This window comes from Neolamprologus multifasciatus, chromosome 6 (genome assembly GCF_963576455.1).
Source record: "Neolamprologus multifasciatus chromosome 6, fNeoMul1.2, whole genome shotgun sequence".
Classification (NCBI taxonomy): domain Eukaryota; kingdom Metazoa; phylum Chordata; class Actinopteri; order Cichliformes; family Cichlidae; genus Neolamprologus; species Neolamprologus multifasciatus.
The window spans coordinates 24,529,261-24,546,133 of NC_140444.1; the positions used below are offsets into that span (position 1 = coordinate 24,529,261).

The 16,873-nt window shown below is 37.7% G+C and overlaps 1 protein-coding gene across 5 annotated transcripts in view; it reads right to left on the reverse strand.

Annotated features, from left to right (window-relative positions):
* The window catches only part of fam13a (family with sequence similarity 13 member A), a 50,209-nt gene extending 33,398 nt beyond the window's left edge, over window positions 1–16,811 (reverse strand). For 4 of the 5 annotated variants that reach the window (XM_085162343.1, XM_085162340.1, XM_085162341.1 and 1 more), the window contains exons 1-7: window positions 16,661–16,811; window positions 12,968–13,163; window positions 9,910–10,119; window positions 7,888–8,068; window positions 4,932–5,079; window positions 2,638–2,730; window positions 1,883–1,969 (exon numbers count right to left, since the gene is read on the reverse strand). In XM_085162343.1, the coding sequence (XP_085018469.1) occupies window positions 1,883–1,969; window positions 2,638–2,730; window positions 4,932–5,079; window positions 7,888–8,068; window positions 9,910–10,119; window positions 12,968–13,163; window positions 16,661–16,687 (942 nt within the window). In that variant the 5' untranslated portion in view covers window positions 16,688–16,811. The remainder of the gene's footprint in view (window positions 1–1,882; window positions 1,970–2,637; window positions 2,731–4,931; window positions 5,080–7,887; window positions 8,069–9,909; window positions 10,120–12,967; window positions 13,164–16,660) is intronic. The other variant, XM_085162339.1, reaches the window with a different exon arrangement.
* Window positions 16,812–16,873: the final 62 nt, after the last annotated feature.

Below are 16,873 nucleotides of genomic sequence, written 5' to 3' on the forward strand. Positions count from 1 at the left end.
TAAGCAAAAGACGTCACTAGTTTGCTGCTGATGGTCGAACATTTAAGTCGAACATGCTGTTGCTCTTAGCAACCATCAATGGGAAAGCTATACAGCTTTTTTTTTAGTGGTGTAAAGTATCTAAGTGCATTTATTTGAGTGCAAATTTGAGGCCTGTACTCTACTGGAGAACTGTCTTTATGAAACTCTACTTCTACTGCACTAGACTTCAGAGAAAATATTTGACTTTTTTCCTCCATTCTCTATTACTTTGTAGTTTAAAACTTCATAGAAACAACATAAAAAGTAGATGAAAAAAATAAATAAAACAAGCCAACAGTGCAAACAAGTGCAGCTGATTGCTTTGTTTACACAAAACTGTATTTTGAGATTACTTCATTTGTCTTTTGGGCAACTGTATGAACATTTCATCATTCTACCCTCTTGAATGTGAGGGCTTCCCTGTTGACCTTCCTTTTTAGTAATAAGCACTAGTTGCATTCTTATACAGAGTACTCAGATATTACTTCACACAAAAAACAGTAAAATGATCACCTGAATACTTTGAGTTAAGCACAAATTATCAAGTTAGTCTTGTGGATGCCATGCATCTGTAAATTATTACTGTGCTGCATTTTACAACAGAACCAATTGTTGATCTTTTTTAATGATAATCAGGGTTGCCAAGCCTGCGTGCCAAAATCAGGCCAAATGCCATTCAAAACAAGACCAAAGCGAGCCCAATGTTCAGACGCGGAGGATGCCAGAGACTGCTTTAGCACGTACGCATGTGTGCTCGGGTTGATTACTGGCATGTGATTATTTGACTTGATGTAATTTTTCACACAATAACACGTCTTAATAAAAGTCACATACAGATGTAAACTGGATGAAGCCAATTTTGAACAAAGTTTTTATAAAAACTTTATCTAAACACAATATCTAAACACTAGCTAAATTCTTCTGTCACATTTGTTATAATAAAACTTCAAAGCAGCAGAAACCTGAAAAGCAATGAGCGAACGTTAACCTTCACTGGAAGTTTCATTTGCCGCTTAGCTGTACACTGACACGCACAGAATGTGAAGCAAGAGACGAAGGTTGAAGTGAAACGTTTAAAAATACTCTTCAGTTTTCTACACAACCTCTGCTAGAAAGCAAAAAAAAATCTTTGCAGGGCACGAATGAAAGCAAAACGTCCTTCATCGGCAGATGTTTTTACCCTTCTGAGCTTAACTTGCTATCAGTCAGCGTTTCTTTTATCTCACAGTGACACAAGCTTTGATATGAGAAACACATTTATGGCATCAGAGCTTTGTTTAAACTACGCTCAAAACAAACACAGCAAGATCATTTTGATGTGTCTCAAAGCTGAAACCAACCTTAAGAGAATTACTCTCACTGAACTACACATGTGATAAAATACTAAATAATAATAATTTATAACAGTGCATCTTGCAATTCAACTGACTAAAGGAGAAATTTATACTTTACAAATACATCTTTCCAATAAATGATTCCTGAGCAGTTTGTAAAACATGTGCACAGACAGGAATTTTCCAGGGTTTTATTGCCCTTTTGCCCCTAATTGCCTATTTCAGTGTCGGGCCTCATCTGTAGTAAGACAGCATACCAAAGCCACTGTTTTTCTCTCTCTGCAAATAACTATGCTGTTGTTTCCTGTAGCAAATTGTCTTTATCAAATCATGTCACGTGACCAAGCACAGGGCTTTAGGCATCGCAGGCAGTCTGAGAGATAACTTCAGGGTAATCAGCACTAAGGCAATACAGCAGATAAGAAGCCCTATAAATGTATATATGAAATATGAAATTAAATGTAATAAACTAGGAGGCCAAAACAACAGTTCAATTATTCATGCTGACACGTGGTTGTCTCTTGTACCTTCTTTTTTCTTGTTTTTGCATTTGGAGCGTTGGTACAGGATTTCTTCGGAAGTTCTGCTTTTCCTGTTTGGTTTAGGTGGCCAATCTTGAAAAGGTGTACACACAGATAACAGCAGACAATGAGATTTATAGTACATAGTAAAATGATCTGAATAACTTTAGAAGGTATGTATGTATGTAAACCACAGAAATAGCATTGCATTCATCAAGAAAGGTGTAAACACTTCAAAAAGCTGTTTTGAAACAACAGAATTTAAACAACAAAAGACAAAACTGAGTCACTAAAATAATTTTACGCTGCATCATAAAACTCCAGTGGGTGGTATTGTGAGCAGTGAAGATCTACAGCTGTTAATGTTTTACAAAAATAAATGTTAATGCTTTTTAAATTTAGGTTGAACTTGGTCACCTGATAAGTTATCAGCAACAAAACGCAAACCACTAAAAAGGTCATCGTCTGCTTCACTGAGTGACAGGAAAAAACAATACATGTGGTATTGCATGTGGTATACGCTAGTCACTACACAAATATAGCATTACAAAACAGCTTTTCCAAAACATGCCCATGTTGTGTTGATTGCATCACACAGATTATAGTGCTGTTGTAAAAGCGACTATGTAAGGGAATTTAAAGGGTTCTTGGAAGGCAGACCTGGGAATGCCGGGCATAAACAAGAACACACACAAACACTGGACAGATTTCTTCTTTCATAACAGGTATGAATAAATGCATAAACAAAGACACAAAGACACAGGCTTTACTTTCATCCTAGTAAGTGGGGTTGTTGTCTTTGCATCGAGATGGCTGGATGAATTCTTTGTGTCTGCATCTGCCAACTGAGTCTCCTGGTACAAGAAAGAGGACAAAGGAGAGTCACATCTGTAATACACATCTTACATACAGCCAATTAACAAAAGAGGTAACGTCTCATCTTTAATAAAGGCCAGGAAGCTTTTTCTCCAGTCCTTATGCATGGAACAAGAATCTCATATATAAAGTAGATATGAAATATGTCAGGGTAGGTGGGTTCTGCTGTTGTGTTTTATTATAATAGCTCCTATCAACACAGCTGAGCACAGATTTAAACAGCATGACAGTCTGCCTCCTCAAACACACACGATCACTAAAAACTGCCGTGCACACGTGCTGGCGGTCTGCGTTTTACAACTGGAAGTAAAGGCAAAACCACCGATCATGTGTGCTATGTTCACTGGCATTGCAAGGAAGGTCAGGAGTGTGTGTGTGTGTGTGTGTGTGTGTGTGTGTGTGTGTGTGTGTGTGTGTTAGACAATCTTTTCTGGGTGAGGGATTTCCTACTGCTCATCAGTGTCTCAAGTGTCATTGCCCTTACAGGAATTCACAACACAGCACAGGTGCTTGTGATCGGATGATGATATCACAAAAAAGGACACGTCTTTAAAGTCTTTGCAGATTTAATTTTAGTGTTGCAAGTAATCTGGACCTTTGGAATTTATTAAGTTGAATTTGATCAGCTCATTTGTAATGTTTGCTTTTTCATGACGTCACATAGGTCACACACTCAAGGCTTAATGGTGCTAAAAATGACAGGAGAGTGCTATGAAAGAAGAGGCTAAACAGAGGTCAAAACAAGAGAGAGATCCCACCATCAGTAGCTGGTCATCAGATGGCCAGTGTCACGTTTCACACGCCCGACACAGGCATTAATCAACAATCGAGACACTGTTGATGTCTGCACACTGAGATAAAAAAAAAAGGGCTGGTCTCTAAATTCTGCTAATCATGAGATAGTGGTAAATGAAGCCTTTCGCAGTAAATATTCAGTAGCCTTCTCTACGCCACTCAAAGATTAATTGGATATTTAAACAATTAAATAATTAATAAAACATGTTAATGTTTTTATTAATTTGTTTGTTAACTGCATTCATATGTAGTCTCTTTGGGTGAAAATTGATTCATTCTATACTGAGTTACAGTTTATTAATAATTTATAAATATGTCAACAACGTGTTTAAAACATGTCAGGGAGGAGGTAGAGATTTGATTGGGTGTTTTTGTCCAATATTTTCATGTGTGTGAGGGTGCACGGGTATGTATATCTGTAGGTTGTGTTTCCTTTGAGGTGTTACCGGGGTTATTGAAAAGGTGTATATGTGTGTATGTGTATATATGTATGTATGGATAGATAGAAAGATAGATATACATATAATTAATAAATTTAAAAAAATACATGTAAAATATAATGTAATTGTAAGGAGGTATTTCTGTAGTCCATTGATTACCAGATAGTGGAAAGCAGGCGGGATTAAATAAGCTTATGTTTCTTCCTGCTCCTTTTTGAACATGAAAGTTATTTGTGGTTGCTCGTTTTCCTTTCGTTTTGCTTTGTTTGTTTGTCTCTTTTGAATTCTATGTTGTTGTACTTTTTCCAACATGTTCAAAAGAAAGATTCAATCAATCAATTAAAAGAAACTAAAAATTACATTGTTGTTTATTAGGCAAATACCAAACTGAATTCATGTTTTTATACTCAAAGTTAGGGCCAGCCAACAGTAATTACATTTTAGCTTTAAAAATATAATTTCGACTAAAGAGCTTGCATATGCTGGCAGGATTAACCATTACAGAAACATAAAAAAAGATGTTGGTAATTATGTGTATCTCATAAAACAAATGAAATGGTGATGAAAATAAACCTGAATATATATAGGCAAACCAAACCAGCTGATCAATAGACATCAGTCATCAAAGCAGAAAACAGATAAAAACAACCAAGGACTGAAAACAGCCACCTGTTGATATAAGATCAATACTTCAATCATTTTTACCTTGACATTACACAAGCCTGCTTGTGTAAGCCATCAATCATCCAGGTGACTGGGCAGAAGATGATGTCATAGATGAAGTCATACTGTTTAAAGTGCATGGGCACGACATGTGAATCATTAAAGTTGTCTTACCAAACTGCAAAGCATTGCCCCGACCATCAACACTCATTTATTTCATGTAAACAGTGATCTGTTTCACATAAACACTACTTTCCGGTGCTTCTGTGAGTATACCGCACCTCGGCAATGATAGGCGATGCCTCTTCTTTTGTGTAGTCTTCTCTGTCTGTGTTGGTCTCAAAGATATTGTTGTAGTTCTGGATAAGTTTGGCCATGATCTTGTTACAGATGTTCTGGTCCTTAAGTGCTTCAAATCCAGGAGCCACGCTAAAATAAAATAAAATAAGATGAAATTTAATTGAAATTCTTTAAAGTGAAAGGTCATTCAAATGAGCACCAAATAAATATCCATAAACACTAATGTGAGCACTTTAATAGGAACTACATTCAATGGCCAGTATGTTAGGTACACCTGTTCAACTCCTTATTAACACAAATATGTAATTAGCCAATTGCATGGCAGCAACTAAATGGTCAAGATGAAGTACTAAAGTTCAAATCACAAGGGCAAGAAAGCTGATTTAAGTGACTGATTGTTGGTGTCAGATGGACTTGTCTGAGTATTTCAGAAACTGCAGGGATTTTCAAGCACAATGGGTGAAAATGTTGTGTTGAATGCCTCAAGCTAACTCAAATAAACACTCATTACAACCAAGGTATGCTGAAGAGCATCCCCTGAACCCTGCACATTAGCTAAGAATGGGAAATGTAGGCTACAGTTGAGGTTAATCAAAATTCAAGCAGAAGACTCTTTAAACATTTCCTGGTCTGATGAAATTTGATTTCTGCTGCAACACTCTGATGGCAGGGTCAGAATTAGGCATAAACAAAATAAGAACGTGGATACATCCTGGTGTTGGTGTTATGATATGGTCTTTGCACACATAACATCCCGTTATGACCCAAGTGTACCTGTCTTCTGATTGCTGTTTCCAGCAGGACAGGATGTCACAAAGTTCACCTCATCTCAAACTGGTTTCTTGAAGCAGCGGTTTCAGTGAGTTCACTGTACTCAAAAAGCCTCCACAGTCACCAGATCTCATTCTATTGGGCACCTTTGCTAATACAGCAAAAAGGTGGTCCGACCCAGCATTAATGGGAAGCATTAATGTTTATATTATGCCCTGTTCATGGATTTCTGTAAAGTAATAAGGAATTATGTGTAGTTTGGTAGAAAAAAACTGTCACTTTCATTAAATTTAAGAAGAAATCAGACATCTGTAGATCTAAAGCTAACACCAAAACAACATAACTTGAATTCATGGGTGGACTATCCCTTTGAACCTGACTATAGTAGCAGCAATAAAAGCAACAATCTGTACGGAACAAACATGACTAAGCTGTAATCTTGATGCTGAAATAGAAAGTAAGTCCCCAAGTTGTCAGACTGAATCCAGCTTCTATAACAAGTTTGTATGATACTGCCGAACAGCTGTGTGAGATGTACACCGGGCTGCGGGCCTATACGTAGGTCTAATTATATAACCCCTACACAGTCTGAAGAGAACAGACTGTACAGTATGAAAGTGTATCCATTACAGTGTCTCTGATATCAGTTTCCACGGGAATCCCGGCCTTAATTAACCAATTTATCGCTGGAGATTCCCACTGGTTATCAGTCTAGACAACACTACAGTTACATGGTATGGTCTTGTCTTGGTCTTGGTATGGTATGGTCTTTGCACACATTGCAACATAACATAAGTTATTATCAACCATCTCATTATGACCCGAGTGTATTGGTCTTCTGTTTGCTTTTTTCAGCAGGACAGGATGCCATGTCACAAAGACTGGTTTCTTGAATCAGCGGGTTCAATGAGTCATTGTACTCAAAAGGCCTGCACAGTCACCAGGACTCAATCTATACAGCACCTTCGGGATGTGAAGACTGGGTGATTCACAACATGGATATGCAGCTCATATAGCAAAAAGGGAGTCCAGCCCACTACTAGCAAATACTATTTATTACTAACTAGTATAGCTTACTAACATTAAAACTGGCCACTGAGTAAGCCTATCAGAAAATTAAAAACTTGAGCTCAGAAGCCTGAGACACATACTGTATAATTTATTTCTGAACATTTTCACATCTGCAAACAGAAAAAGGCCGGGAAGCGTAAAAGATTCATGCAACCCAGTTATGTAGACTTATCATGCAACAGAGAGAATCACTGTGCAAGGGTACCAAGCTGAACTTGTGCTTTGTATTTTAAATGCACAGGTAAATCAAACTGATTAGCTTTCTGAGTGACCTTTGTTAAGTCAGTTAATTGAAAAAAACAAAACAAAACAAAAACAACTACTGACTGCCGTTAAATTTGTGGTAACTGATATTTAATTTATAATCATTCACTCTTCTGCTACCTCTGCTACTTCCTCCCCCTTTATTTTTAGCACTTTATTCTTCAAAATATGAAATTTTTATGCTCTCCTGACAATCTGCTTCTCTACTCAGTAAACTACAGCATCACCTTCTGGCCAAACACTGGATTTTACACTGGATGCCTTTTCTGACGCAACCTTTCCATTTATCCAGGATTGAGGGCGGCACTAGGAGACTATGTCTTGAACCAGGGATTTTTCACGTGTAAGGCAATGTGACAGAGGCAGAGCCCTTGTTTATTAATCAGGCTACAAAACTGGGGAATCAACACTGATTTATTTCATGTAAACAGTGAAATTACATGAAAACTGAATGTCACATATGAAAAATGAAAAGGCATTTATACAAAAATACACAACAAAAAACATAGAATCAGCTTAAAAAAAAGCATTTTATTTTTAAAGTATAAATTTGAGTGTAAAATTCTCACATTTTTATAAATGAGGCACCAGGTACAGTGGGTGTAGTGGTTAGCACTGTGCTGGCTAACAGGAGGAGGTCCTGAGTTCAAATCCACAAGGCAAACGAGGCCTTTGTGGATTGGATAAGCGGAAGAAAACTGATGGATGACCAGAAGGCTGTGACTATAGCTTTCAGCAAGAAGAAATGCCCTCTTTCATGGAGTGATATGGTGCACAGGTGTGTATTTGGACTGTTTAACCACATCTAATCTAAAGAAATGTTTCACTCACTGGAACACACTGGGTCCAAACACAGTAGCGAGGTTGAGGGCAGTCATGCGGTTGTCCTTGTGGCTGCTCTCCACAAGGGTGAGGAAGTGGCAGAGGTAGTGCAGGAGACTGTAGTGGACATCTGGAAGCTGCAGGAGAAGGTGTCTCACGTCTGCCCAGGTGTCATCATCACCACCAAGCTCTACAGATACAAATGGTTATAGGATTCCTTTTTAATTCAATGTGTGTAGTTTATGAAATCCCTGGCAAACAACCTTTAGTGGAAAGGTTAGTAATGCACTTGTGCTTCAAGTTTTTCATTAACAAGGACATTCTGCTTTGGTCTGTTTACACAGAATTAATTAATAAAAATCCAAGTAAAATTCCAAGTATAATGAATACTATTACAGCCTATCTCCAGAAGGGCGTAACAGCTTAATCCATCATCCCTCTATAATATCTAATCTTGGGTTATGGTGACTTCTAATACCTGAGCATTACTGCCTCAAAATATGTTGATGCTATTACTGGGGGTACATAATTGGGTCAGAAGTGGATAAACGGATACGACTGCTGATCCCAAATGACTTAGTGACGCAAACGTTGTGAGTGTGCACTGTAGGTCTATGTGAATGTGCATGCATGCGTATGAATGTGGGTATGTGAGTACATCTGTCTCAGTTTGGAGACGGGCAGTAATCGCCCAGAGCTTTCATGGCTGCTCTTTTGACAGCTGAGTAAAGTTCAGATTCTGTGTGTGTGTGTCCACCTGTATGTTTATTATTGATGTATTTTAGGGCAAAAAAAGGTTGTGTTTTAACAGATGTGTACACTGCACATAAACAGAGGAAACAGGACAAACAGGACAAACAAGACACAGGGCACAATACAGGAGAAAGTAACACCATGCATGAAGGTATACTAGAAATTAAAGATACTAATTTAAATGAGAATGAAAATGTATTAGTTGTTGTTATTTATGTAGTGTTTAAGATCTTGACTTAACCAAAATAGGGTCTGGTGTTTCTACAGAAAGAGCTGATTAGAGTATACATCTCATGTTGCATCTGAATTTCTGCTTCAGCAGAATTAGAAAAACTTTCAGTGGTTGCAAAAACATTATAATATAATATTTTTAGCAGCTCTGGGGAAATATAGTAGAGACATAGCAAAAGTATTATAGACAAATATGTGATGAAATATAGCTCAATGGTACAAAGTTATTTAACTTAACTATACACAAATAAGGGACAACAAAAGGGTTGACTACTGCCATTAAACATTGATAATCAAAATCATTTATTTTTCTTTTAATTTGAAATAAAAAAGATTAATACCAGTCTTAAGTTCTTTGATTTAAATCTGATAGCAATAGCAACTTTTTTTTTAATACTTCTAAAAGTTTTGTCATGTTAAAATGTGTAATGCAGAAAATCCTGGCATTCAGAAAGATTGAATAAAAAACTGCTTGGGATTTTCTCTGGATAAATGAATGAAACACGCCTGGTAGAAACAAAACAGTTTAACAAAAAACAGCAAAATGATCTTATTCTCCAGTTATCGTCAGGAGCAGCGTCACTACTCAGGCCGACATTCATGGGGTCTATGAAAGCAAAGGGAATGCAGCAGATAATGTATACACCACTCCCATCAAATGGATTAAACCTAGCACTGAAGCTGGGAGCGATCGCAGGTGCTTTTCTTGCTAAATGACTCACTTTACCTTTTATGACCTCAAAGGTTTATTACCAGAAAAATCTGGTCCATCACCGTTCATATTACCACCCTCTCTCACAAGCAAACGCAGTATATAAATGCTCCGCCTGCTGTAGACGACTGCGCGGCTAATCGTAAAATTCACCAGCTAAAGATAGTCTTGCTGATCATCCAGTCAGAGTCATGACCCAGATCTACATTACACTGGAGAGGTGTATCCAATAATATCGACATGATCACATTTTGCCAGTCAAAAAAACAAAAACACTGACCCACACATGTTGCAGGAAATAGCACAAAAGGTAGGACTACATGTTGGTGATTTACCTTGATAGTGCTGTATTAGTGCCTGCTGGACTGTCACGACTACCAGACCCCCGGGGAGATCTCTCAGGTACTGTTTGAGCAAGCTGGCAACAGTACAGGAATCAGATTCAGAGAGCAGGTTCACATCACCACCACCCTCCAAATGCTGCTTCAGGGTCTCCACAGCACGGACGTTTCCATTTACCCTGAACAGACCTTCCTGATGCAGTGCTGGAGGAGTTAAGAGACAAAAAATATTACAAATAAAGAAATCCTCACTTACAAGGTCTTGAATGATCAGTCCCCATCTTATCTTATGACCTCAAAGTACCATATCACCCTAATAGAGCACTGTGCTCTCAGACTGCAGACTGGTCTCGACCCTTCCTGAGTCTGATTCTGCCAGAGGTTTTTTCCTGTTAAAAGGGAGTTTTTCCTTCCCACTGTTGCCAAGTGCTTGCTTAAAAGGGGCAGTCTGATTGTTGGGGTTTTCTCTCGTAATATTATAGGATTTTTACCTTATAATATAAGGGGGCTTGAGGTGACTGATGTTGTGATTTGGTGCTATCCAAATAAAACTAAACTAAATCATTATTAAAAATATTTTATTTTTCTTAAATAGTAAATGTAAGTTTAATTTAATTTTCCTTGGTAGCAGACTTTACATTCTCAGAGAATATAGAGCAATTTGCAGATTTGCACTGTAATGTTGACTTGCAAGGATCTTTTCTGACCCACTGTTACATCCTGGCACTGCTATCAAGTCTAGATTTCCTTCATGTAAAGGCATTTTTGTGACCAAGAAGTGAAATTGTGAAAATTATAAAATCTAAAGGTTTATTCGTTAACCACCTTTTTATTTTTTAATTCTTTATATTGAGCAGATCAACAACACACTGGGAAAAAAATAGCAAGTGACATTCTTATATATGAAAATTTTAATTTAGTGTAACTTAACAGATACTAGGCAGGAATATTTTCTTTTTACTTTATTGCCAAACTCACAATTAGCTGGGGGGGGTTTGCATGCCATTTTAGTAGTAAATAACTACACTTTTGTATTTGCTGTTAGCATTATCACTATTTTAATTAGTCTAAACGCACTAAGGCCATAGTAATGCTTTCATTGTGAGTATTTATTACACGGTGTGCTGCGGGGAAAAGCTAGTTCTAACGTTTGAGTCTAAGGTTTATTTTTTAGCACCTGGCGGCTTTTTTACTTCTCATCCGTAAATAATCTGCTCTTTCACGTGATTCAGTTTATTTTGAAAAATCTCAACAGGATCTTGAGCTTTATTGTGAAAGGTTTAAACAAGCGGACACGCGATGCTGTTATAAATATAAGAGAAAGAGAGAATTTTAAGAAATTAATATAGCTACTACAGTGACCATCAAAACCATGACAAAATATTGTCCTAAACAGTTTATTTTGCGACACCACGAAACAATAGGGTAAAATGAAACAATAGACGTTTTTATATCGTCATCCGATATATTGTTATATGAACAGCCCTAGTCTGTGAACATGAAATTAGCAGCTTAGATTTGTGTTAATAGCTGTCAGTGTTTTGTTTTGGGTATCTGTTTTGATTATGTTGCTAGTTAGCAATGCTAAGTGCTTGCTAAAACCTTAACAACTGTCTTTTGCCTTATCAACACCTGTTGCTAACCTTTGTCACACTTAGTATTTTATAACAAAATAATAATAAAAAAATATTTTTAAAAATTCTTACTAAAAGATTTCAACTCATGTTGTAGACCCTTGACGTTTTGTTTTTAACAGCTAATAAAATGGCGCACTAATACCCATAATAATAAGAGTGGTTATTTGGAACAATTTTCTGGCCAAATAATACTATTCAGAAACAAGTGACAGCGTTATTCCCCGGATTATACATTTATTTCTTAAAAATAAATAAACACAACAAAACAAGAACCAATTTTAAAAAAAAATTGCTTTAAGCACTACTTGCAAAAATGAGGGGTGACTTAATGGAGGAAGAAATCTCAAAGGCGACATCCAAAGCTCTAACATGTAGGCTATTTATGTTTGTTGGCCCATAAGGAATTATATTATTTCCCTCCACGCTTACCTTACCTGGTTATGAGACAGTCTTTAAATACATAGGCCAGTGAAATGATTGCAAGGCGAGTTTAAGTCAAATTAAACACACTCCAATAATTGCTTTAAATGAGGCCTGTGTTTTCAGTTGACCTGAGTAGGATATCGTTTTCTTGTAGGGACATCTAGTGTTCAAACAGAAGAACTACAGAAAATAATGTAGGTTAATATAGAAATTTTACAAGTTCTGTTTTGTTTTTGTTTTTTTAACTATGTGTTGTTATGGTTGATCATTTTATATATTAATATCTATATACATTTTTTTCTGGAGACATCTGTTGGCTGATCGTTTGTCAAAGCAAGAGCTGTGGATTTGTGTGATTATATTTATTTATTTAGCAACAAATTTGCTTTTTAAATTGTTCGTCTCATTGAAAACTATTATATTATTTATAATATTTAGTCTCTTTTGTTTTCTATATATCTGCTTTTTAGATTATGGTGATGGAAACTTGGGGATTTTTAAGCTTGTGAAAGTGATTCAACTTTGCATTGTTTTTGTCTGCAGCAAATTAAATGATGAAGTATTAAAATGATTGTGGGTGTTTATCAAGAGTAACTAATTGAAGAGTAAGATGGCAAGTCTGTGAGAAATATTAATAATGCATGCAATGACAAAAAAACATTTAACTCTATTTCAGTAGTCTAGTAAAGTTGCTCTGGTCTAATTCTTATCCGGCTCATATTAACGAGACTCAGAGGATTGACATAATGAGGTTTCTGATTATTGTATAACTGTATGATTTATTTAGAACAAATTATGTAATACAAGAAAACCTAGATGGCACTATAAAGCTGTATTTATGTAGTGACACCAGTAGGATTGGCTATTCAAAAATCTATGTGCACCATCTTCACAGCATGCAAGACCGATTGTATTCAGCAAAAACTCAAAGAAATAAAAGATAGCCAAAGGTTGCACTTCTCCTCCAGTGCTCTCATGCATTTTTGCCTCACCATGCTTGCGGAGATGCTCCACCATCCTCCGCACCACCAGAGGCACTCCATCCTCCAGCAGCCCCTGGTTTCGCAGCTCAAACAGAGACGCTCCAAACACCTTGGTGTGCTTGGGTGCGACTATCCTGGGTCTCGGGATGGGCATCTGGACCATCTTCTTCATGTCCTCTTTAACCTGCACCGCCGCCTTGTTGTGCTGCAGGGAGAGCAGACAGCAGCAGTCAGACACTGACACTATGGAAACAGAGACAGACATCTTTGTAGACACCTGTTACACAGGAAAGCGCACTTCATCCCAAAGAGTAGAATGTGTGTGCTGCTGCTCATGAAGTGGCTGACTACACGCAGAGCTCTTTCCGTCACTCTGCCATGCTCTTACAGGACACCGTGTGCTGAGAGCTGCAGGGAAGATAAAGAGGAGAGCTGGCTGTGCATGAGTTGCTACGACAAATATCAGGTTACCTCGCAACACATCTTTGGTTAAAGACATTGCCAGAGTGACACACACACACACATATACACACACACACACACATGCACAAATGGGCATATGAGCACATATTTAGAGAAGCACATGTGGTATATGCTCAGCTGCCATGAATCTGAATGATAGTAAGGATATGAGATCAGATCAGACTGATATAATACCTTAAGAGGAGAGGCTCATTGTACTACACGTAAAATTACATTTTCCATTGCTAATCTCATTGAGAAATAAATAAAAAATATAACATGGAAAAACATATTATTACATTTTCTGATTTGCTACTTATATATAATTGTTTACTTCACACAGGCTATTCAATACATATAGATATAGGCCCATATGTCTCATTTTATATATGATTATCACATTAAATAAAGGAGTAAATAGAGCAGCATTTTTCTTTTAGGTGTACCAAAAAATACTAACAGTACTGAGGTAACTAAGAATTGAAGTTAAGTACAGCAGGTGTTTTGGTACACTTAGTTAGGTTTTACACTTTATGTGCTCTTAGCCAAGCTGAGCCAATTCAAAACCGGAATATAATGTTTACCTGGTAAGATACCGAGGCAAACAGCATCCCCATGGTCTCTGTATCTGCATACAGAGACTTTAAGATACACTTGCTTGTTGTCTGTCTCTGAGAGCAAACCATAACTTTCCAGCAAATTGTTCATTCAGCATATTTACAGTCCTGAGCAAAAGTCTTGAGTCACTCCATATTTCTTTAATATTTTGCTTCCAAGGAGCCAAACTTTCTTTTACATTTTTAACATAATCTTAATCTTTGCACATCGGCTGCTTTTTCACTCATTTTCAGTCCTTGTACCTGAGCATTTTCAGAGGAATTTATTTATTTATTTTTTGTTAAACTGCTCATCTGATGATGAAACAGGAAAATTCCAGCAACAACCTGACAAAGGACCTGAGCGATGTGTCTGGTCGTTTAGTTCACTGAAGCCTCATCAGAAATAGTCTCAGTGGAAAGACGACTGTCAGGAAGCCATTCTTAAGGAAGGGGAGCAGGGCAAAAAGATGATGATGTATGCCAAATTACACCAAATCTGGACTGAAAAATGAGGAGCAACAGATGTGATAGACTGTCGTGAACATGCACTGTTATCGTTTGGGGCTGCATTTCAGGGATCTTGTCAAAACTGATGGAATTCTGAACAAAGAAAGTACCATCAGATTTTCATCTACCATGCACGTGGAAATCATCTAACTGGCAACGGCTTTATTTTTCAGCATGTCAACGATCAGAAGAGACCTGGGTTAAAATGTGGCTACAATAAGGTCCATAGTGGCACGGTGGTTGTAATATGATTTTTTTTTTCCTTTACTCACCACTTGCTAAGACACAGAAGCTAGAGTCATCTGCTGATTAAAACCCACCTCACAGATGGTGCTAAGATGGGTAAGGAGACAAAATCTTTAGTGTGGCAGATGCTCCGACTGTGTTAATACAACATACATTATCACTTAAATCAGCATTTATAAAGGCTGTACACGTCTTAATAGTTAGCAGACAAGCTAAACACAAACTATCTTCATTAATATTTAGATTTTCCGCTTGCACAAATGATTGTTTATGTATATAATTGAGTTTATGTGGCCATAGTTGAACCTCTCAGAGTTACAGTCTGGGCTCCTGTGCTACTACTACTGCAGGTGTTAAGGAGTTAAGCTGGTCTGAGCTAAGTCTGACTGTGAGACTGACTGTAAGGGGCCCAACGGAGCAGATGTCCCACTAAATCTTCCTTTACTATCATCATCATGGCAGATAGAAATGAATCACAGTCTTGCTTCTGAATTCACACAGTAGGCAAACACTGAGATGAAAAGTTTTATAGCAGGTTTTGGGTTTCCCCTCAGCAATTTGAATGCAAACACAATCGCCTCCATTGTTGCTGGGATTCAGCCAAAGATGCTCGTCCCCTCCCTTGTTTTTAAGATATTTTCACACTTCAACATCCGACAGTGAAAAGGAAACTTATTAAGGAAACTTACTAACAAGGACCTGGGGGAAGGAATTGTTTCCCCTTGCTTCAGAAGTGTCTCAAACATTTTCTGCGGGAATCCTTTGGTTTCGACACTTTGGGTGAGTGAAATCTTTTAAAAGCATTGTCCTGTAAATAGACTGCTAACGGTACAACCCATCTAGCATAGGGGTGTCAAACTTGAGGTCTGGGGTCCAGAATTGGCCTAGCAAACTCCAATCCAGCCCACTGGAAGGCGTCAGAAAATGTGAAGGAGGTCAAAAATTTTGCACTTTTAACTTAAGTTTCATAAATTTTATAGCCTGTCCTGCTGACAAAGACTCCCTCACAGTCATTCATACTACACCAATGTAATGAAGTAATACATGAATAATTTAAATGTGGAAAAAACTGTGATGTACTGTTGGAACTGCAATTAATTTTCTTATACTGAGGGGATTAAATGTGCAGTTAGACTACTTTACAATGACTTTACACTCGTCCTGCTAATTTAAGATGTGGCCCACAATGCGAAATGACTTTTCCAATCCTGTCTTGTCTTCTACTTGCTCATGAAGGGGATAGCAAGCCCGAGCATGTGCCCTTCTTTTCCTCCACCCCCCACCTCCCTTGTCCCTCCCTCCTTCCCTGTGTGGGTGGCCATTGAAGCAACTGGCAGCAAAAGCACCACAGGAACCCTGAAGCAACAGCTGCAGAGCTCACAGTTACTACTGCAAGAAGAAAAACATTAAATAAAATAGAATATCCTGGTGCAGTGCTGGTGACAACTCTTATTTCCATTCGGCAAAATTTCTGGGAGTGATCACATGCTTGGAAAAAATTACTGGTGTTGACTGAAAACATAAAACATATAGTGTTTCTGGTTTTTTTTATATATATATATAGTTGTTGTTTTTTAAAGATGCAAGAATAAATGTACTGTAGACCTACAGTAAGAGGAAGTGCTTTCTTTATATTAGAGAGATAGATTGGTCATTACAGCCCTATGAGTCATGGCTTTTTGGTAATAAGTTAGCTGAGGAAGGGAAAGTTAAAATTTACTTTAGGAAAGGAATATTTGTCCCTCCAGGACATTTTAAAGAGACAACACACCCCATCACAAATGAGTTTGTAGACAGACACTGAGCAGAACAGTCCCGTTATATGTTCTTCAGTTCTTAATTACAGGTCGATTAGGAAGTCAACTCAAGCTTTGTAGTTTCTACTCACACAGATGGTCATAGCTCCTGCCCCCATTCTCCCACAGAAAAAACGCCGGCACTCCGGGGAAAGATGAGGAGAAAAAGTACAGCTGGCTTCCCTCCTCCGCTCCTCACTCTTTTCCAGGACACACTCTTAGACTTTTCCCAGGGCTGGGAATCTCACACTGAGCCATTCAGATACTCTAAAAAACACATATAATCCAACCAGGGGGGGAAAAAA